This window comes from Megalobrama amblycephala, linkage group LG14 (genome assembly GCF_018812025.1).
Source record: "Megalobrama amblycephala isolate DHTTF-2021 linkage group LG14, ASM1881202v1, whole genome shotgun sequence".
Taxonomy (NCBI): Eukaryota; Metazoa; Chordata; class Actinopteri; order Cypriniformes; family Xenocyprididae; genus Megalobrama; species Megalobrama amblycephala.
The window spans coordinates 26,939,177-26,962,795 of NC_063057.1; the positions used below are offsets into that span (position 1 = coordinate 26,939,177).

Consider the following 23,619-nt stretch of genomic DNA (forward strand, 5'->3'; position numbering starts at 1 on the left):
TTTGTACTCTGTCTTACTGAAACCTGGCTTAAACCAAATGAATATTTTGGTCTTAATGAGTCTTCTTTACCGGGATACTGTTATAAAAACAGTCCCGTCTGATTGGTCGTGTCTGCGGTATTGCAACGATATATAGAGATATTCTTAATGTTACTCAGAAAACACAATACAAGTTTAATTTGATTTGGTTTAATTTTGATTTTTCTCAGATCTGTTGGCCACATTTAACAATCACGTAGATAATACAAATGATGATTTACTAAACTCCTTCGGGGTCAAGCAAAACGTCACTAGACCCACTCATCATTATATTTATACACTAGATTTAATTATATTGCATGGAACAAATATTACCAATATAGATAGTCCACCTCAAAGTGATGTCATACTGCTGATATTTGCCATATTGCACCTCGTTATCAACTAGATAAAACAATTCTCCCGACAACTATAGATAGATTCACAAATAACCTGCCTGATCTGTCTCAGCTGCTCATTGTACCCAAACACACAAATAAACTTGAGGAAATGACTAGCAGTATGTGCACCTTTTTCTCTAGTACATTAGATACTGTTGCACCCATGAGATTAAAAAAGGTTAGAGAGAAAAGTACTGAAAATCGAAAGCATCAGAAATACAATTGTACATGTACAACCTTTGACAGAGTTTTATGATTCAGCTTCAATTATCGTCCCTCAAGAACAATTCCACTATCGATTGCAGTGATTCTGTGCTATGATGAGGCCTGAATCCTGACTGAAACTTTTCACATTTTTTTTTTCTTTTTGCAAGAAGGAGTACAATTAAGCAGACACAACTTCTTTTTTTTTTTGGTATAGTGATAACTTGCATCATTTTGAAACAAATGACCAGCAGAGTTCATACGAGTAATGTACACATCTCTGAAGGGAGTATATTTTGAGGAACAATTTTCCTCTTGATATCCTCATTTGACCCAGTAAGCCATCCCAAAATTTGGCATTTGAAGAAGAGAGCTGGTCTAAAAGTGAAGACAAAAGGCCCAAGGCCAGAAAGAAACCGAGACACATTGTCCCACAAGAAATTGTCAAATTGTCAAAACACCACAACTGATTCTTGTGAAGTAGGTCTACCAGATGATGTTTCTGAAGAGGTAAATAAGTTGCAAAGATTACAAAATGTATAATAGTTTGCATTTACAGTATATTAACAATATGTTCACAGGTCACAAAAGTAGGTCCCAAAATGAAACCTAACCCAAAAAGACACAACCAATCAGTGACAAGGCAAGAGATCCTTGAGGAGGAGTTGCAAAAGAGAAAAATAAGACCTTACTAAACCCCTTAAACTGTTTGGGTTATTTTGGAATTCCACCTGAAATTGGATTGATGGCTCCCCTTACCCACATAATAAAAATATTGGTGTCATTTCAAAATTAAACCTTTAAAAAAAAACAAAATAAAGTGTAATAAAAAATATTATATGTGTTCAAAATATCAAAATAAACACAAAAATAGGCGCTTTTGTGTTTTTTTCTTTAAATCCTGTCTTTGAAAGTGTATAACTCTGGCCTTGTGTGACACAGCTACCTATTCTAAGTTCCATTTGATTCCACTAGATGTCAGAAAACACAGAAAAAATAATTATTTGTCTATTATTTTGCTTTCAAAAGTTATAGCTATGAAACCAAAGGGAGGCAAAGTGGCCTTTTAGTGTCTTTTTGGAGTCTCCAATGTCCCGATTGCAAAAACAAGCTATTATAAAGAATTTTACACCAAAAATCCCACTTTTACTATTTGCTAAAAGCAGAGATGGGCACTCGAGTTAGTGACTCGGACTCGACAAAAAGGACTGAATTTTTAAAAACAACTCGAGTCTTTCATTCTTAACTAGCGATATCATAAAGAAAGAATCTGGATGTTATTTTTCTGTCACGTGTATAACGGTAAATAGGACCTTTATCATAGAATTCGATGACGTATTTTGGACCGTGTATTGCGTGTAAACGTAAAATCCTGAAAGAGTCCCTAGAAAAATGGCGGGAGCCTCAGTACCATATGTTCTCACGTTTGGTTTCATTAATGTGTCAGAAGCAGGAACTTTGGGAAGATAGGCCAGATGCAAAGAATGTGGGAAAACCATTAAAGATACTGGAACGACAACATCAAACTTTATTAGACATCTAAGAACGCATCCACAAAGTTTAGTCACATATAGCAAGCTATTATACTGTGTTGTAACTGCACAGGTCTTTAGGATTGCCACTGCCAGCCTGTTGAAACATAAACGAATATATTGCCTTTAAAACTAGAACTGTGTTTTTATCAATATTTTTATAGAATGCGAATGTAAGTTTCTCGTAATGAGTTGTATGAGAGAGAGCGATAAAGATAGATATCAATGCGTACAGTTTGTCCCGTATTTTAATGTATTGTAATCAGCATGCATACAATTTTATATTGACTTAAAGCAGCTGGAACCATTTCGAGGTCCGATATTTTCTGATGACTGTCATCTAACAGCGACTGGCGCCATCTTGCGTCTCACTGCATTGAAAATGACTTCTCTTTTAAAGGATTAGTCCACTTTTAAATAAACTTTTCCTGATAATTTACTCACCCCCATGTCATCCAAGATGTCCATGTCTTTCTTTCTTCAGTCGAAAAGAAATTAAAGTTTTTGATGAAAACATTCCAGGATTTTTCTCCTTATAGTGGACTTCAATGGGCACCAAACATTTGAAGGTCAAAATTAGTTTCACTGCAGCTTCTAATTGTTCTACACGATGAGAAATAATGGTCTTATGTAGAGAAACCATCGCTTGTTTTCTAAAAAGAAAATTAAAATTTTATACATTTTAACCAGAAATGCTCATCATGAACTAGCTCTCTTCTTCTCCTCTATTAGAATTCCAGCAGTGTAGACGCTGCTGAGTGTATTACTGCCCTCCACAGGTCAAAGTTTATTTGGGGTAAAAGTACTCACACAAAGAGTTTTGTGCACTTTGTTCTATTATTGGGAATGTTCCAACTCTTTTTACAAAATTGCAAAGGACAATTGTTGCAAATTGATCCGAATTGAGTTATTTCTATGTGAGAATTTCCTGAAGGGAAGATATAAAAGTCTGGCTATTATTCTTTATTTTTGTTTGTTACTTTCAACATTTGTGTAATATTGTAATTCACACTATACAAGTATGGAGAACTCTTTGTTGGAATGTGTTATCTTTTGTTCTTTTTCTTTTCCCCCACTCTATACATTTATTTATACACCTACCCATAATCGGAAACCTCTGATATTAATGCTGTGACCTCCTCAAGACGCAGTGTGAAATAAAGAATCCCTTTTTGAGATGTCTGGCTGTTTGAGGTTTTTTTAGTAGTGAACACAGTTACACGGCCACATATAAATGCTGTATTCAGAAATATACAAGCAGTTTATCAATCTGTCTCGGTTTCAGAACAGTCAATCTTTATTGGTCAATTCCAGACATCCCACCTCTAATGGCAGTTTCGGGAGTCTTACTATTCCTTAATCCCTCCCTATTCTAGCTTAAACTATGGCAGAAACTTTGTATTAATGGCACTTCTCCTGTTTATTGCCTCTTAAGATGAATCGCTTGTATTTTGTCAATTGTAAGTCACTTTGGATAAAAGCATCTGATCAATGAAAAATGTAAATGTAAAAAAAGACAATTAAATAAACAAGGAACATTTTAATATTTAAGAGTCTTTATTTCTGAGTTGACAGAGTAAAACAGCATTCATTGTCTCTTTCTCAGCATATTATAAATCCAAAATCCTTTTCAATATTTCACTCTCATCAAACAGGGGAAATACATTCAAATACATTTGAATCTGTAGTAGATCTATAACAATTCCAAAACTGTATTTTATTGCATATGTTTACTGATACTGATCGCTACAGATGACAAGCTAAAAACTCTTTCTAATAAAACCCTTGTTATATAACATTTGCCAAGTTAACATGTACAGTATGTCTTTACACAGATATACTCAAATGATAAGGTTGAGTCTGATTGCATGAAGTTTCTTCAGACTAATTGCTGTCACATCAAGAGTCAAATCAAGTCTCTGGTCAAGATCAGTCATTCCCCACCACCTGCCTCGTTCTTTCCAAAAGGATTCCAGTTCATATTCAGCTGCAGAAAGCATACGTTGAATGATGCTGTCTATGGCTTCGGCAGCAAGGGGCGCACATGGCTGGCCACATTGTTGAAGGAGAGTGGCAAATAGCTGGGAACTTCATCGCCAGGGAAAGTAATAAGCTGGGAACCCTGACGATTGACGTGCTCGTACAGCACCCAGACACCACCTTTCACTTTGTGGGAAGAAACGATGTCACTAAAAGCAATATCGTGAAGATTGGTTTCTTCGCGTAGGGTCACGCTTCTTCCTCGATAGTTCGGGTGCTCGAACAGCTGGATTTCAGGGTTGTCCAGGTCATCTGTGACCATCTTGAGGGAAGAAAACTGGCCTTTGTCCTCAAGGGTGGCATACTCTCCTTCCTCAAACACTCGCTGCTTTCCAGCAAAATTCTCGTCATAATACGCTACCCATGGTGCACCGATGACTTTTATGGAGCAGATGACGTCGTTGAAACCCTTTTCTGCTAGGTTGCGGACATTGTTCTTGAATTCAGCTGTTCTGCCCTCGAAGGCCTCTTTGCTAAAAACAATGATCTTGCTCATTTTGATTGGAGACTCGAGGAGAGAGAGGCTGGAGAAGACAAGTGTTTCTGAAGCAGTTTCCTGTGGCTCTGCTGGAAACAGTGACTTTCTTGGTGTGCAGAGCTGCCTTTTAAAGCACAAATACACCTCCATATTTGGCAAGTTCCTCTTGTCTTCTCTGTATCACTTCTCACCCACAGCAACATACTTCCTGCATAATAGTTCCAATGTTGCTGTAATACATGTTTTCTTCTCTCTTGATCGCAAGTTGTCTGTAGAGTGATATGTAGAGCTGTCTTATCCTCATCTTTCTGACCTCATATTCTGCTCTGTGCAGCCTAACGCTTACCAGCCTAACACAATACTTCTTGGTGAATATTACAACACATCATACAAATTCCTTATTTATTGTATAAATATCTATGTAAAGGTTTTTTTGTAATGCTTTACATTACAGCCCAGAAAGTACTGCATAATTCAAATGAATTTACAGCGTAACTTTCAGTTATTATAGTGTACCTAAATCTTCACACTTACCCTGTAACTACATGGAACAAGAATATATTTCCCTAGTATTTAAAAAAACAAAACAAGTTGCAATAGTTTTACTTGCTTTCAAACGTGAAAGCCCAAACTAAAACAGCTGCAATAAATAAATGCACTGATATGTACCCCATCATTTAAAAAAAGCAATTATGTATTTGTACACTATTACAAAAATGTACGCATGTATGTTCTCGCTAAATTGTTCCCAAACCTAAGACTGTTGTCTATCATAATAGTACTTACACGTGCGTATTTTATAGGTATACTATAATAACTGAAAGTTACACTGTAAATTCATTTTAATTACACAGTATATAATCCACACTACAGCATATTAAAGACTGGAGCAGTGTTGAAGTTAAAGCATTAGTGATGAACACCTGCTGTTAACAAGCAGAATCACAGAAAAGAGAAACAAGAAACAAGAACAAGAAATGGTCAGCAAGAGAAAGAGTGTTAAAATCAGCCCAAATGAACACAGAAGGCACTGAGACTTTGTTAAAGCAGTGTGAGATGTGTTCGGCTGCACTGTTATTCGACCCGGGAACAAACACCAGGATTATAGTGAACCCACTGAATGAGGTCTAAATGATATGACCAGAGTCTTTTTTTCAGGGCTCAATGTTTGTTTAATAAGTTTTTCATTCTGCAGCAACTTCACATAGTCAAATGGCAAAAAAAATAGTGTAGATTTAATGCTTGAATATGTTCTCACTGAGGCTGCTGCTAAAAGATTCGTAAATAATGTTTTGCCTGTCAGCAATCACTAGTTCAAAAAGAGGTCTTGAGTTCAAAATGAGGTCTGTTGTCTCGCATCCTTTTTCCAGTAAACCAGCAGTTATTGCTCAAGAACATTTACTGTCAAGGTAACCCAGAAAGTGAAAAAGGTCATTTACAAAATATTTGTTCAAAGTTCTTCTGGCATATAAATTTCAGCTTTATTTTTTTGACATATCATCAAGGCCAAAACAGTTCTGTTCTTGTATAGTATATAATTGTTCTACTTTACTCAGTATTTGGACACCGGTCATGAAACGAAGTATTCGGGACTCTGGAGGAGAATGGTATTCCAATCCACAATCCTTTTATACTGACAAATATGTGGTGCTTAGTTGAGCAGCATAAAAGGAAGCGCCATAGCAGCAGGAAGCTTGGAAAACCAGCTGGTCTGTGGATCTGAGCGAGAAGTGGTCTGGGTTTTGACAATAATAACCAGCAATTCCACTTGGAGGATGTTAGGTTGGAGGATGTCAAGGATTTCCTATCTACAGTATGTCTGCACTACTTCACGTATACCGAAGTCACGAATTGTCTTGGCTAGATCGCGAATACGGTTCAATAACCTATGACACACTGGATACACTAACACCAGAGAAGACCGGATTGGAGTTACTAGATCTGTTGCAAACAAAACATCTATTCTGAATTATTTCTTTGTATCACAAAAATTAGACTTTTTATTTATTACTGAAACATGGCTTAATGATATAAGGACTTTCTCCTAACTTTTACCTATGAAATGCAATTTTTTGTAATACCCCGAGAACTGCAGGTAGAGGTGGAGAAATAGCAGCTATTATTAAAAATAAGTAGAAATGTCAATTAATCCCTAGTTTTGAGGTGCAGTCATTTTTAATTTCTCTGCCTAGTGTTTTATAATGTGTTCTTGTATATAGACATCCTAATACAGACTTTATACAGGAACTTTTTATTTGTGATTGTAACATTTTTAGACAACATTGTAGTCCTTAGTGATTTTAACATTCATGTTTGTTGTTCTTTAAACATTATTGATTCGTTTAACTTTTCACAGAGTGTAACTGGCCCTACTCATCAGCATGGTCACACTCTTGACTTGGTCCTTTGTTTGGGTATTCTTGTGTGTAATATACAGATATATAAATGGACCATAAATCTATTGTCTTTAATATTACCCTTCTGTGTGGTCCCCCAAAAAACAACCTGTTGCTTATTACTCTCATGCGAATAACATCTAATACAGTCGGTGACATTTCATCAGCATTTTATGCTCATTCATTAATTGATACTATTGAATCACCATCTGTTTTAGTGGGTCCAGAAGAATTGATTAATCTGTTCAATAATGCTTCTTCTGATATCCTTGACCATGTTGTTCCATACAAATTAAGGAGACATAAGACTAAAACCCAACCATGGCTAAATGAAAATACTCGATTGCTTAGACGGGAGTGCAGGAAAGCAGAATGGAAATGGCAGAAACATTGAGAGCAGAATATTTTTCTGGGATAATAGCACAAAATGCTCATGGTCCACAGGTACTTTTTAAAACTATAAATACTATTATTAAACCAGAATGCACTGCTGGCCCTGATCCATCAGAAAATACTTGTGAAATATTTTTAAAGTTTTTATATTTTCTTTTTTTTTGAGGATATAAGACTGTTGATTGCACAGTTTCAATCTGATATAACTTCCATATTAATCCCTATGTTTCATAATTGATCTCAGTTTGAGCCAGTTTCTCTTTCATTTATCAAGGATGTTGATGCACATTTAAAACATACTTCCTCATCAAATAATGTGCTTCCCCCTAAGCTGTTTGTCAAGCTCATAGATACTATTGGACCAAGTGCTCCCTCTATTAAAAATTGCAGTCTGACTAGTGGTTGTGTTCCTTCAAGTGTTAAGCATGTGGTCGTCCAGCCTTTTCTTTTCTTAAAAAGCCTGGCTTAGGTCCTACAGATCCAAATCATTTTCAGCCAATATCTAATCATTTTTATCTAAATGACTTCATTTTTAACTATTATGTTTTTGATCAATTTCAATCTGGTTTTAGATCAGGTCATAGCACAGTCAGCTCTTCTTAGGGTAACTAATGACCTTTTTGTAAAGACTGACTCTGGTAGCAGTGTTGCCTTAGTTTTGTTAGCTCAGCATTTGACACTATTGATCATTTCATTTTAGTTGAATGTTTAAGACAGTGTGTGGACATCTAAGGAACTGCTCTAAGCTGGTTTGCCTCTTATCTTCCAAATAGAACCTTTTCTGTTAAAATTGAAAATTTTTGGAAAGCTATTGGAAATCAATAGCTTCTATCACATGTGTTCCTGGCCATGGTTCCATTTTGGGACCATTGTTATTTTCATTGTACTGTATATGCTTCCTCTCGGTTCAATTTTTAAGAAATATAGCATTTCTTATCACTTTTATGCTGATGACACTCAGATGTATCTGCCCTTAAAGTCTGGGGATGATACATCCGTTAAATCACTGTTTGAGTGTCTAAAAGATGTAAAATGCTGGATGAATAATAACTTTCTCCACTTAAGTAAGAAAAAGACAGAATTGATTTTATTTGGCCCTAGTAGCTGTGCAAATAATATAGTAATGAATCTAGCTCCACAGTCATCCAATCTGAATACATGTGTTAAGAATCTGGGTTTTATCTTTGACACAGAGTTAAAGTTTGACAGACAAATCAATTCAGTTGTGAAGAATAGTTTCTTTCAATTGTGAAATATCGCTAAACTCAAATCTGTCATATCTTTCTCTGTAAACATATTTAAAACTCGTATTAAGATGTATTTGTTTGATGAGGCCTTTGCTACTTTGTAAGGACCATTAGGTTTGGATTAGAAGTTTATATTATTATTATTATTATATTATTATTATCTTTCTCTTGTTTATATGGTATTATCTCTTTCTTGTTGTCTTTTATATTCCTTTCCTTATATTTTATTGTGTTTCATCTAATCCCTTTGAAATTGTACAGCACTTTGGTACACTGTTTTTTAAGATGCTTTATAAATAAATTTTGATTTGATTTCATAAACACAATCTGAGGTCATTCATTCTGGTTGACAAATATTAGTGCATGTATACAGCTTGTAATTGAGGAGCTCAAGCACTCGATTCAAGCTCTTAATGGAAGTCATTGATGATCTTTACATCATTCATAGCAGTTAACAATTTAATAATTTAAGGTGTAAAGAATATCTAAATATGAATCAAATGCAGTTTTTAGCTTTGTATTATTTAATTGTCAGGTTGATTGTCGTGTTCATGGCAGCAACATGTGAGCTCAACACTGTAAAAAAAAAAAAAAAAAAGGTCAAATGACTGAAAACTGTGAATTTAAAGTAAAATATCCTAATTCAAATAAAGTGCTAAAACAATTTTACAGAAATTGACAGGAAAACACTGTTATTTTACAGGTATTTTCTGAATTACTATGGTCAAACAGCAATAAAGTGATGGTACTAAAAGTTTGGCAGAGAAAATCTGTTATTTTACACATTTTTCCTAGATTATAATGATCAAGCTTTAATAAATTGTCAAGACATGCTCAAGATTGTAAATTAACAGTGTTATTCTGAAAGACTTGTAACATTTGTGTTTAAATTAAAATAATATTTAATATGTAAAACATGAACAGAAGTATAGTTGAAATAAAATGTCATAAATGTCATAAAAATGTGATACTGTAATAAGTTTAAAGTGAGTTAGAGGTAGTAATGTTCCCCTGGAGACTTTACCTTGGGCCCTCAGAAGATATAGGTATCGCAGTAGGCAAGAAACACTCACCCAAAATTTAGGGAGAGTGAATTTATATATGAATATGTATGTAATAGAAACAAAATATATATAATATAATAAAACACAACACTAAACAAAAATAGCAGTATCAAATTTTGAATGATTTGACCCTTTGAGAACAGTAAATTGAGAAAAAAATGGAAAGAAAAATAACAACTCAAAATGAAACAAAGCACATCACGTTCAATGTTTTGAACTTCCCTTATAAAACACTGGTTCCTTCTCTAAATTTCACCAGTTATTATATTTGTGCTGTCCCAACCACTTATTTATTCCCTTATATATCAGTGTGCTACGTGCTTTTTTTATCAGATTTATATGACGAAGGAAGCACTTATCGAAAGGTATGGGAAAGGCCACAGTTTTGTTTCACAGTGAAGTTTTATCCATGCAGGACACCAACACCCACCTTCCCCAGCTGGCAGATAAAATCAAATCATTCACAAGAAAACTGGAGATGTGGGAGCAAAGAGTGAAAGAAGGGAATATAGACTTTTCGCCATCATCTTGGACTCAAATAAAGATACAACTCTGGTGTATTTTATATCAGTTTATATCTTTGCACATTTATTCCACTTCTATCACATTTGTCAGAGGGAATATGCCACACTATTGTAATGCAAATATTAAGAACTATAACATTACATGAATTTGTAAAGACTATAGATAAAATTCAGACATTATCTTTATACAGGAATTATTTTTGCTCAGCATTCAAATTCTGTCAATTTTATTATAAAAAATTTAAACAATAAATACCGTTTTGACGCTCTTTAATGTGTCACGACAGATCTGATCATCTCTTCCTCTATTACTCAGGGATGCAAACTCATCAGGGGTGAAAATGATGAGAAAATCACAAGACCCCGCCGTATTTGACAGGTTGGAGGGTGTTCATTTCAAACCAGAATATAACAGAATATCTTCTGTGTGAAAAAGTACACAAACTATTTAATTATGTTGTAGTTATGATAGTAAAGCACATTTGTTGGCAAAATAGTAATGTTAGTAGTGTTATACAAGCTGTGTTTGGAATAAAAAATTACACAAGCAAATGTAAGATAAAATAGACAAAAGTCGGCCACGTCAGGCTAATTAAGTTCCAAGCTTGACATATTACTGAAATATATAAAGTTTATCACAACATTTCTTTAACAGATGCCTTAATTGGGTAGGCGACATGACCAAAATCTTAAATGACAATAAACAATAATGAAAGGCTATATATCACGACATAGTTATTTTTGCTTTAAATAAGGATTTTATGATACCAACATTTTTAATACCTTATCTTATCTTATCTCATCAACACCACTACAAAGAGCACTCACACACACCACTCCGTGTCCGGTCTCGTTTGCACATACTCACGTGTATGCTTACCTTAAGGACTCCCCGTTCTCTACTTACCTGTCTCAAGTGTGTCCAGTTCTCCTCGTGTGATCCAGCGTCTATGTGTGAGTGCTACTTTGTCTCCAGCGATTCCAAAGACTCAAGTATCTACAACCAGAAAGGACTGTAACTATCATCATCCTTTACAAACATCATCACCATATCACGATTCACCTGTCTGCACTTCTGAATACTCATACTGGTTTCAATAAAGACAACTTACCTGTGATTCTCTGTGTCCGACCCCTCTGTAACGTAACAGAAGACCGGACCAACACCGCTGAGCCAGTATGAGTCAACAAGATCCTTTCCAAGGACTTGTGGATGCATTACGCCAGCAACTCCAGCTCAAGACCTCGCCTTCTCCGACTGTCTACCAGATCAGCTCCATAACTGGCAAACCCCTCAGCCGTAGACATGTCCGCCGAGTAGTGGGTCCCATCAAACTACGAGTTGGAATTCTACATCTTGAGGAGATACATCTGCTGGTTCTGGAGGAATCCACCGCTGACATGGTTTTAGGGTGTCCTTGGCTGGAGCAGAATAATCCCACCATCTCATGGAAAACCGGCGAAATCCTGAAGTGGGGCGAAACTTGCTTCTCACACAGTTTCTCTGAACTGCCCATTCCTCGAGTTCCAGATAAAGATCTCTCCATCTGTGCCACCTCCATCGTGAGCCCAGTGGAGAAGCGCTCCATCGACATTCCAGAATGTTACGCCCCCTTCAGTGATGTCTTCTGCCCTCAGAGAGCTTCCAAGCTGCCTCCACACCGGCCATGGGACTGTGCCATCGATCTGCTTCCGGGTGAACCAGTGCCTAAAGGAAAGATCTACCCACTATCCATCTTGGAGGAGAAGGCCATGGAGGAATACATCAAAGAGGCCCTTGCTCAAGGTTACATCCGCACGTCTACTTCCCCTGCTGCTTCGAGTTTCTTCTTTGTGGCAAAAAAGGACGGAGGCTTGAGGCCCTGCATTGACTACCGCTCTCTCAACAAGATCACAGTTAAATTCCGATATCCCCTTCCTCTCATCCCAGCGGCCCTGGAACATCTCCGTGGTGCCACTGTGTTTACGAAATTGGACCTCCGCAGCGTGTATAACCTCATCCGGATACGCGGGGGGGACGAGTGGAAGACCGCCTTCATCACACCTACCGGCCACTACGAATATCTCGTTATGCCGTACGGCCTGGTCAACGCCCCCTCCGTATTCCAGGATTTCATCCATGAGGTGCTCCGGGAGTTCCTTCACAAGTTTGTTCTGGCTTACATCGACGACATACTCATCTACTCCCAGAGCCTGGCCAAACATCGCCAACACGTTGCGGAGGTCCTCACATGTCTTCGTCAATTCCATCTGTTCCTGAAAGCTGAGAAATGCTCCTTTCACCAGTCATCAGTACACTTCCTGGGCTACATTATTGACCACAGTGGCATCCGGATGGACGAGGGGAAGGTGGAAGCCATCACCACCTGGCCTGAACCATCCACTATCAAAGAACTGCAACGCTTCCTTGGATTTGCCAACTTCTACCATCAATTTGTTTTGCGGTGTATATTTTGATCTTAACAACTTTTAACCTTATTATTTATTATTCTCAGGTTAGGTAAAGTAAGTCGAGTCTGGCCTAAATTATAAGCATTTTAAATTACTTACAATTTGGTCAGAAGACTCCTCTGTGGTACGTTCTTATTCAAAGTCTTAAAACACTATAAATCAAGCTAAGGTAGGCAGCTTTTGTAATCAATTAAATTTGTTTTAATTGGTTACTTTTATAATAAAAAATGTAAAGGCAAATAAAACTTCATCATTAAAGTACAAAATACAGTAATCACTCTCGAGTCAAAGGTGTAGACCGCTCTGGGCTTCCCATCTTCAGCTTGGGGTTTCTTGTCCTCAGCTCTGGGCTTCTAGGCGTCGGGGGTACTGACGTATCAGTATCCAAAGAGGCAATCAACTCATCAGTCTTTTATACTCGTGTTGTCTATTGCAGACGTTGTTATCTCCTTGATTGACATACGTTGTAACTTTCCCAAAGTTTCCAGACTCTTTTCAAGGCCTCGCAGGTGCAAGCTGTCTGGCTTTTGTGTCCTTGAACTCCAGTAAATTCAGCCAAGATGGCTGATGTCCTTATAAGGTTCTAGGAGTAGAACCACAGTTTTCTGTGTCCTTGAGCACACACACATAGAACCACACACACTTCTGTGTGCTGCAGTCCAGTTCTGCTCCTCCTTCTCATGGACAGGCACAAACAATAACTGTACATCTCTGGCCATACAGTATAATACATTTCTTAGAAACAAACAAATATAAATAACAATAATATTGTAAGCAATGCCTAATATTTAATACATTGGCCAAATGTCTAACAACAGACATAGAAAATCTTAACAAGGAGGCAGGGTAATTGCATTTTCTTGATATAATACAACAAATTCATCAAGAACTACAGCTCCATCACTCACCCACTCACCAGCCTACTCCGTAATAAGCCCAAGTCTCTGTCCTGGACCCCAGCTGCCACCAATGCATTCAACACCCTGAAAGAAGCATTCACCACCGCTCCCCTCCTCGTCCACCCCGATCCAGAGCTGCCATTCATCGTGGAGGTGGACGCCTCTACCACCGGAGTGGGAGCGGTGTTATAGCTCCTAGGTGTGACCATCAGTCTGATTTCAGGATATCATCTCCAGTCGAACGGGCAGACGGAGAGAAAGATCCAGGAGATCGGCTGCTTCCTCCGTACCTTCTGTCATGACCACCCGGACTCTTGGAACCAGTACTTGGGTTGGGCCGAGTACGCACAGAACTCTCTACGGCAACCATCTACAGGACTCACTCCCTTCCAGTGCGTACTCGGGTACCAACCCCCACTGTTCCCCTGGAACGGGGAACCATCGGACGTACCAGTGGTGGATTACTGGTTCCGAGAGAGCGAGAGGGTCTGGGACTCAGCACACCATCAACTGCAGCGAGCCCTGCGCAGACGCAGGATGACAGCTGACGTTCGTCGCTCCAACGCCCCAGCATATCAACCTGGACAGAAGGTTTGGCTGTCGACACGGGACATCAGACTGCATCTGCCCAGCAAAAAGCTGAGTCCCAGGTTCATTGGCCCATTCACCATCGTAAGGCAGATCAATCCGGTCACTTACCAACTTCAACTCCCTCCACAGTACCGGATTCACCCCACATTCCACGTATCACTGCTGAAACCTCACCACCCTTCTGTTTCTGTCTCCACAGGGCCTGACGTGGCAGCCGCCGAACCCCCCCCTTCCACTCATCATGGAGGACGGCGCAGCATATGAGGTACATGAGATTTTGGACTCCCGGCGCCGTGGTGGTCAGCTGGAGTACCTCGTGGACTGGGAAGGCTATGGCCCTGAAGAGCGCTCCTGGGTTCCAAGAAACAACATCCTTGATCCAAACCTGCTTCAGACCTTCCACGACAGCCACCCTGACAGACCTGCCCCACGTGGAAGAGGACGACCACCACGACGTCGGGGTCCTCGGCCCTCAGGAGCGGGCCGTGGAGGGGGGTACTGTCACAGACACGTCAGGCTCCACCATCCACCAATCACAGCGCACTCAATCACCGGAATACTGATCACCGCAGCCTGCACGTCATCAACCACCTCATCAACACCACTACAAAGAGCACTCACACACACCACTCCATGTCCGGTCTCGTTTGCACATACTCACGTGTATGCTTACCTTAAGGACTCCTCGTTCTCTACTTACCTGTCTCCAGTGTGTCCAGTTCTCCTCGTGTGATCCAGCGTCTATGTGTGAGTGCTACTTTGTCTCCAGCGATCTCCAGCTCCAGCGATTCCAAAGACTCAAGTATCTACAACCAGAAAGGACTGTAACTATCATCATCCTTTACAAACATCATCACCATATCACGATTCACCTGTCTGCACTTCTGAATACTCATACTGGTTTCAATAAAGACAACTTACCTGTGATTCTCTGTGTCCGACCCCTCTGTAACGTAATAATATTATTATTGTATTATATAATAAATTAATCAAATGCATAAAATATTGTATAGTCTTCATTTTGTAAATTAAATATGTGACCCGTCACGGAAACCAGGGACACAAGTCGGCAGCACAACTATTGAGCAAACTGAGAAAGAAGCGTTTTTTTTTTTTCAAAATTGGTGATTTTCGTTTTTTGCAGAATCTGTTAGTTGAGATCACGAAGAAGCATCTCTGTGTTTTACATAGCAGTATTGGTATATTTTAAAGTGTACATTTTGAGGTTGAAATCGGCTTGTTTTTCTGGGATTCTATCTCGCAGTAGGGGCGTGTCATTGTCTGTGTGTATTCATACTGGATAGGCCGGCTTTTGTTTCTTTTGTTATTGCCGCCGCCCTCCAAGGGAAGCGTGGCTACTTATTTATGCAGCGCTCTGGCCGGCTCTAGCTGATATCAAAATTTAATGAAGATGGACCGCAAAGAATATCGCAGACGAGCTGATCCGTGGCCGTTACACCGAAAATGTTTTGAAGTACAACATACGGCTGGATTCTTTAGCTGCGGAAAAAAGAGTGGCAGGACATGCAAATTATTGGACATTTAGAGTCAAACAGACGCATAGTGCAAACTTAGGAGATGGTTACATCCACAAAGAAGACCCCGACAAAGAGAAAGTGTGCCCAAACAACTTATTTCATTGGAGGCAACAAGATCTTTTCTGTTTCTTATGGGGTGAGTTTCCATAAACATCAAAGTTTGTCGTTTTGTGTTCATTCTAAGAACACGTAGGCTACACGTTATCTCATGTGTCTTTTGTTATTAGCTAGGTCAGGACTGTTGTTTTATTTGTAATCGTTAGCATCGTATCACTTGCCAAAGACCCCCATTACTATAATGGGCTTTTAGATGGTAATGTTAGCATCTGCTATTAATTGGAATAACGCTTCAACTGCTTGAATTGACTGGTGTGAATGACTTAGCTCATGTAAACCTTACTATTCTTGAATTGAATGTGACGCTAATAATTTTAGCCACTTACTACTTAATATTCTTAACAAGGATTTACTAATGTAATAGTAAATGTATCAGATTAAATTCCTACGTAAGTAAAAGTATAAAGTATCTGTAGCCGTAAAATGTGTGTTATAAGTCAAAAGTAAAAGTATTTATTGAAGAGTTTAATGTACAGGATTTTTTTAATTCTTTGACTCAAACCAGGTCTAACCACTAACTGAGGTCTAAACCAGGACTATAGTGACCAAAATGATCACGGTTGTCACAGAATCCTGTTTAAAAAGTCCTAATGTCAAAAAAGATAAATTACTGACATTTACAATGCACATTATCCTTTATTATTAATAGTATGCGGTCCGATTTGTCCCGTTGCGTCTGTCATTGCTTTACAACCATGCAGCTTTACAGGGGGTATGGCTTATCTAAATGAGATGTAAATGAGCCCTTTTGTCACTCCCAGCAGGTGAGAACAGGCGAGAACTGCAAAACTAGAAGTTATTTTTCTGCCCTTTGAGCTTCTTGAGTGCCTACCTTCAAATGGCCACAACTTCTCCAAATATTATCAGATTTCCATGTGTTACACATTGTTGGAAAGCTTGGAGACTATACTTTCAGAATCTGTGAATAACTCAAAATGCCTCAGAACCGACTTGTGTCCCTACTTTCCGTGACTGGTCACATATATTTACTTTTGTTAAAGTTACAATAGTGGAATAATCAAGACCAGTGAGAGATTTTAGATGTCGCTTTAAGAGCTCCCCGGGTCCATTGTACTGTTCAGCAGCGGATGTGTCTGCAGACAGTGCTCAGAAACACATATGAAAGAAACGAGTTGTCTTTCGCTGCTTACTGTGATTCAAAAGCTTAAAATCACATGTAAAAACACATGCAAATGATACAGCAAATTTTGCTGAATGGTGACAAGTTTGGATCCCTGATCCCTGATTCTTATTCTTTTTTTTTTTCAATTTGTTGTGTTAAAATATATAAACATCAACTGAACTACACAATATCATGTCTAATTTAGTTATGCATGTTTAATATTTAAAAATGAGGGTAGAGAATTAAGGAATTTTGGATCTGGACACTAACCCAAGAAAGAAATTTAAAGAATGTATTTTTTTCACTTAGCTTCTTTACTGAACACCATCAATATTACATAATTGAAGACTTTACACTGTTGTTGGATGGATCAAATTAAAATATTTTGCTTTTTAATGCAGTTGACACAAATGAAGTTATGAAGTGAATAAATGTACATTTTTAGAAATAAACATTTTTATAAAAACCTGTTCCCTAACATGATTCATTAGCTGAGACCTTTGTCTAAAAATATATCAGTTTAAAAATAATTTTTTGTCCCTTATCTCAAGAAACGGTGATTAAACAAAAATATCCTGGCTCTTCCAAGATTTATAATGGGAGTGAATGGTAACTGAGATTTAGAAGCCCAAAATCCATCATAAATGTAATCCATATGGCTCCAGAGGGGTTATAAAGGCCTTTTGAAGTGAAGCCATGCATTTTTGTAAGAAAAATATCCATATTTTTAAGTTTATAATTTGTAACAGAAATGATCTGCCGCACATGTGGCGATAGAGCTAACAAACACACTCAGAGAGCAGTCTTCATCTAGAAACTGTACAAAAACAAGTAAAAAAAATAGAGTCATAGAGTAGTGCCAAAAAATGGCATTTTCACAATAGATCAGAAGAGATGATTTCTGTATTACGCATTCTTTATAGCTAAACAGGGCTGCCAACTTCTGAGTTTAGCTTGGAGAGAGAATTATAAACTTCATTAAGTTTAGAGACAACATGTTACAATGTTTACATGGTAGTTACAATGACTGGTAGGCTACTGTTTTATTAGTGCTCGACTCAAATGGTTATTATAACTGATGCAAAGTACACCGGAGCCATTGCTTCATTTGAGTCCAAAATGATGGTGATATTCCTTTCTTTCACTCTCTGCTCCCACACCTCCAGTTTTCTTGTGAATGATGTGATTTTATCTGCCAGCTGGGGAATGTGGGTGTTGGTGCCCTGCATCTGCAAATTTAGTTGATTGAGTTTATGAAACATATCACTGAGGTATGCAAGTTTCATGAGAAAGTTGTTATTGTTGAACTTATTGACAAGTTCATTACCCTCTTCCTCTAGAAAGTTTCTGATCTCATCTCGCAATTCAAACACCCTGGATAAAACTTTGCTGTGAAACAAAACTGTGGCCTTTCCCATGCTTTTTCGATAAGTGCTTCCTTCGTCATATAAATCTGATGAAAAAGCAAGTAGCACTCTGATATATAAGGGAATAAATAAGTGTTTGGAACAGCACAAATATAATACTGGTGATATTAAGAGAAGGAACTGGTGTTTTAAAAGGGAAGTTCAAAACATTGAAAGTGATGTGCTTTGTTTCATTCTGAGTTGTTAATTTTTCTTTCCATTTTTTCTCAATTTACTGTTCTTGAAGGGTCAAATCATTCAAAATTTGATACTGCTATTAATTTTTGTTCAGTTTTGTGTTTCATTATATAGCATTTCTATTTTCCCCCTCTATGTACATATTCATATATAAATTCGCTCAAGTCAAGTCATCTTCATTTATAAAACACTAATTAATGGACAGAGATTGGCTTTACAGCAGCTATGGGAAAAAGTTATTATCGAGCTAAAGTAAGTTTCATTAATCATTAAATCATTAATTATTAACTTGGGGGGTGGGGCGCTTAAATGACACCTTTTAACTGAAAACAGAAGACCCCTAATGCATTCTTGCCATTCATTTATGTGTTTATTACAGGGTAATAAAAAATAAATGTAAAAATCCTTTAAATGTTCAAAACTGTAATTTTTCTTGCAAAAAGTTAACATATTGTTGCAACATTTGACCAAACATCAACATTTGGTTAAAATCTCATGTTATAAATAATGAAATGCTATGCAGGATACCCTTGTAAGACCCCCCCTACCCCCAATAAAACACTTTCTCATTGGATCTATGCAAATCTTATAGGTCACCTATTTTGATCTCAAAAAGGTGAGTTCTCACCTAAAGGTGAGGAGTTTGCATCTATGCAGTTGTCGTCGTGTCTAGGCACAGGTCCTTCATCTCATCTGGATACGGCCTGGATCTGGCAGACAACAGTAAACCTCGGAATAAACAAAGAGAGACTAGCATAGACGGTGCCATTCTTCTTATAATGTAGCAAGTACAACAGGTGTTATGGGAAGTGTTCCTGGTTCCAGCTGACCTAATTTATGCAGCCTAACAATTTACATGATTTGAATTATAGAAGTAGATAATGTGTTATGTGTATGCCAGGTTAAAGAGATATTGCTAGTCATCCAATTTTTTATATCACCTATGCATTTTTTAATTTTGTGAATTGGTAAGTTTTGTCAGGGTGCGAAGAAATATAGAGCTGAGTATCATCAGCGTAACAGTGAAAACTAACGCCATGCTTCCTAATGATATCTCCCAAGGGTAGCATGTACAATTTGCAAACAGCAATGGTCCTAGTACTGAGCCTTGTGGTACTCCATACTGAACTTGTGATCGATATGACATCTTTTCGTTTACTGTTGCAAACTGATAAGTATGATTTAAACCATGCAAATGCAATTCCACTAATGCCAACATAATTTTCGAGTCTATTTAAAAGAATGTTGTGGTCGATAGTGTCAAATGCAGCACTAAGATCCAGTAACACTAATAGAGAGATACAACCACGATCTGCTGATAAGAGCAAATCATTAGTAACTCTAATGAGACCAGTCTCAGTACTATGGTACGGTCTAAATCCTGACTGGAAATCCTCACAGATACTATTTCTTTCTAAAAAGGAACATATACTGCTTTTTTTAATATCTTTGACAGAAAAGTGAGATTCGAGATCGGCCTGTAATTGACTAATTCTCTAGGATCAAGTTGTGTTTTTTTTTAATAAGAGGTTTAATAATAGCCAACTTAAGAGTTTTCAGTATGTATCCTAGTGACAAAGATGAATTAATGATATTAAGAAGAGGATCTATGACTTCTGGAAGCATCTCTTTCAATAGCTTAGTTCAGGGATTCCCAAAGTGTGGTGCGCGCACCCCCAGGGGTATGCGAGCTGCCACCAGGGGGTGCGCGAGAGGAAAAATGTAATGGCGGTTTAAGTTGGATTTTTCCATACAATAAAAAAACAAGAACAGTAAACATTTCCTTTGTAATCGCTTTTATTTTAAATAAAAACTATAATTTATTAGTTTTTGATAGAAACGTAGAAGAAGACAGCTGCTGTCTTCTTCTACGCACTGCTCTTCTTTTATGCACTGCAGGCTAGGCTATATGCATGCCAACTCGTTTCATTCATAGCCTATTGCTGCAATGTTTCTTTTACGCGGCTGAAAATAACCGTGCTTTCTGTTACTGACTATGTTTACATGGACAGCAGTAATCTAATTACTGACCTTATTCTGAATAAGACAATATTATGATTAAGGTGTTTACATGAGTTGCTTTTAGAATATTCCATTCATGTTCCCATTTTACATGTTATAGAACATAGATCGATTAATGGCAAATGTCATTACGTCCCCACAGCACGCTGTCTGACGTTCTCTACAGAATTTCACGTATCATCACCACACAGTTCGTGCCATATACAGTTTTGGGTGTTTTCATTTTTAATCTTACGAAAGCTTCAAGTGCAGTTAATTATTTGACATGCAATACATGCAAATATATATACGGAGCCCGCACATGACATGCAAGAATAAATAAATAAATTGTGTGAATGATTTACTAATTCGTTCCCTCGATTTATACATAAAGGGAACAAATTAGTAAATCGTTCGCACGATTTAGCCCAGGCTACTATTTATTTTCTCTCTCATGTGTGGGGCTCTGTAAATAGACAATGGTGGATACAAATTCTCCAGCAACAGGCCTCCTGTACTTTAATTCGGCAACTTTTATTCATGCCACCGCGACAAACTCAGAGGTAGCCTACTGAATGAGAGATGAGGTGAGAGGAATTTGATTTTTTGGCTTCTTGCTTGACGCTTGCTCTCTTGTTTGCCGTCAAACAGTTGAGCACTGCCGTGTGTGTATTATGTGTCCTGTGGCAAAATGTGGCGAAAACTCCCACATGACGTTAATAGTGTGATTAAGGTGTGTACATTTCTATAATGCACTCCAATAATGCGACTAAAATAGGAATACTCCACCTGTCTTAATTCGATTTGTGTTTACTTCGAGTATGACTTTAGTCGGATTAAGGAAATAAAACATCGCTGTTTACATGGTCCTTTCTTAATCAGAGTATTGTCTTAATCGTATTAATATCGGATTACTGCTGTCCATGTAAACGTAGTCACTGAGCCTGTCTGTCACTCGTCTTCTTAAAAGTGGAAGCTTGTGCGTAGCTTTGTTTATATTGAAACTTTGTTGATGTTGTTATTGTCATGCGTGTTCTGGTTATTTGCGCATGATTAAACGTGTCTTTATATGGCGATAAAACAAAGCTTTGTTGCGTTATTTTTTATTTATTTTTTTTTGAAGTGGGGATTGGGGGTGCACCAACCCGGTTGGAACATAGAAGGGGGTGCGCAGGAAAAAATGTTTAGGAACCGCTGGCTTAGTTGATATAGGGTCTAACATACATGTTGTTGATTTTGATGATTTAACAAGTTTAGACAATTCTTCCTCTCCTAAAGCAGTAAATTAATTGAATTTTTCCTTAGGGACACTACAGTGTGCTGTCTGATATGATATTGTTATAGACGGTTGCACATTTATAATTTTCTCTATAAAGGCAGGAACACACCAAGCTGCGTTTTTGTTCGTCGACCAACTAAGTTTTCTCAGTGTTCCACACCGTCGGCTGAAGTTGGTCCTCATCTGCTTTTTTCCGGCCGATTTTACATGTTGAATCGCTGTCGGAGCTCGTCGGGCCATCTGATCATTCTGATGGTACAGAAAGGCATTTCATCTTATGCAGGCGCAGAACGGACATGCTACTTGGCCATTGGCTGTCGAGCTCCGGGTTGGTGTGTCAGGGAAACTTTGGACCCAGACGCTGCCGACGTGAGCCAACCTCGCAGTATGCTTTCGTTGCCACTAGTTTGTCAGCCTTGGCTTGGTGTGTTCCTGCCATAATATTATCAATGTTGTAAGTAAAGAAGTTCATAAACTCATTACTGCTCTGTCTGGGGTTAAAGCTGTATTTCTCGTTAATTTAGCCCCTGTAGCAAATAAATACCTAGGGTTGTGTTTGTTTTCTTCAAAGAGTTTTTAAGGCCTTTCTGTACACAATCATGCTTTCTCTCCACAAAATGTGAAAAATCTCTAGAACTATGCTAAGGAGATGAAACTGGTAAGGAAGATTGTTTATAAAGCAATCTTTAGTGGTAGAAGTGATAGTTCTACCATATTTGTGGCAGGGAGTCAGCTTTGCAGCCTTGGCTAAATGAAGTATACATGAGACTAGATAATGATATGAGATGTCATTGCTCAGCTGCAGAATTTTAACAACATCAATAACGATTCCTTGTGACAATATTAGATCTAAAGTACGACAATGAGTGGGTCCTGACACATGTTGCTTAACTCCAGAGTTTAGAATATCTCTAAATGCCCTCCCCAGTGTATCTTTTTCATTATCTACATGGATATTAAAATGGATATTATTATATTTTACTTTCTTTGTTTAAAAAAAGGATGTTTGTTTGTGAAAAAGGATGTGATTTGTTCTTGACATTAAATGTTCTTGAGCAATAACTGCTGATTTACTGGAAAAAGGATGTGAGACAACAGACCTAATTTTGAACTCAAGACCTCATTTTGAACTAGTGATTGCTGACCAGCAAAACATGCTTATGGACTGGTCTTTTAGCAGCGGCCTCAGAGTTCGTCCACACTGAAACGTGTGTAAATGTATACGTACAAATTTTTATATCAAATAGGCATTTTGTCCAGACGGATCTGACGTTTTGGGAGCCTGAAACTGCTATTTTTTGACACCCGGGTCCCAGAGTGGATAAATCTGAAAACTTGCGTTTTTGTGTGTACAGCCAATCCATATATTTTGTGAAATGATGTCATCACCCCACATCTCAACCCTAGTCAGACACCGCTATGTCACATAACAGCAACAACAATAGTGGACTACATGCTTGCATTTGTGCCGCAGAAGCTACCGAGCCTATTAGCTTTACTAAAGTAAAGCTTTTTTCTAAGTAAAACTAAAGTTTGTATACAGCACGCAAAGTTTATGCGCATGCTCCAAGTCTTATTCTCCATTTTCAGTGAATCTCTTCTGACCTTATACAACTGCATGTCCCATCAAGGTCTCTGAGGTCTGCTGACCATATGCTGCTGACTGTCCCTGGAGTAAGACTGAAGCACAGGGGAGATTGTGCCTTTGCAGTAGCTGCC

At 38.0% G+C, this 23,619-nt stretch overlaps 2 protein-coding genes across 2 annotated transcripts in view; one reads left to right on the forward strand and one right to left on the reverse strand.

The window, feature by feature from the left end:
• LOC125246308 (tripartite motif-containing protein 16-like) overlaps positions 1–23,619 on the forward strand; it is a 398,598-nt gene that overhangs the window by 310,853 nt on the left and 64,126 nt on the right. The window lies entirely within an intron of this gene.
• Positions 3,694–4,969, reverse strand: LOC125246341 (epidermal differentiation-specific protein-like). Its single transcript, XM_048157308.1, has one exon. It carries the CDS (start codon positions 4,821–4,823, stop codon positions 4,173–4,175), a length of 651 nt encoding a protein of 216 aa, XP_048013265.1. The 5' UTR covers positions 4,824–4,969; the 3' UTR covers positions 3,694–4,172.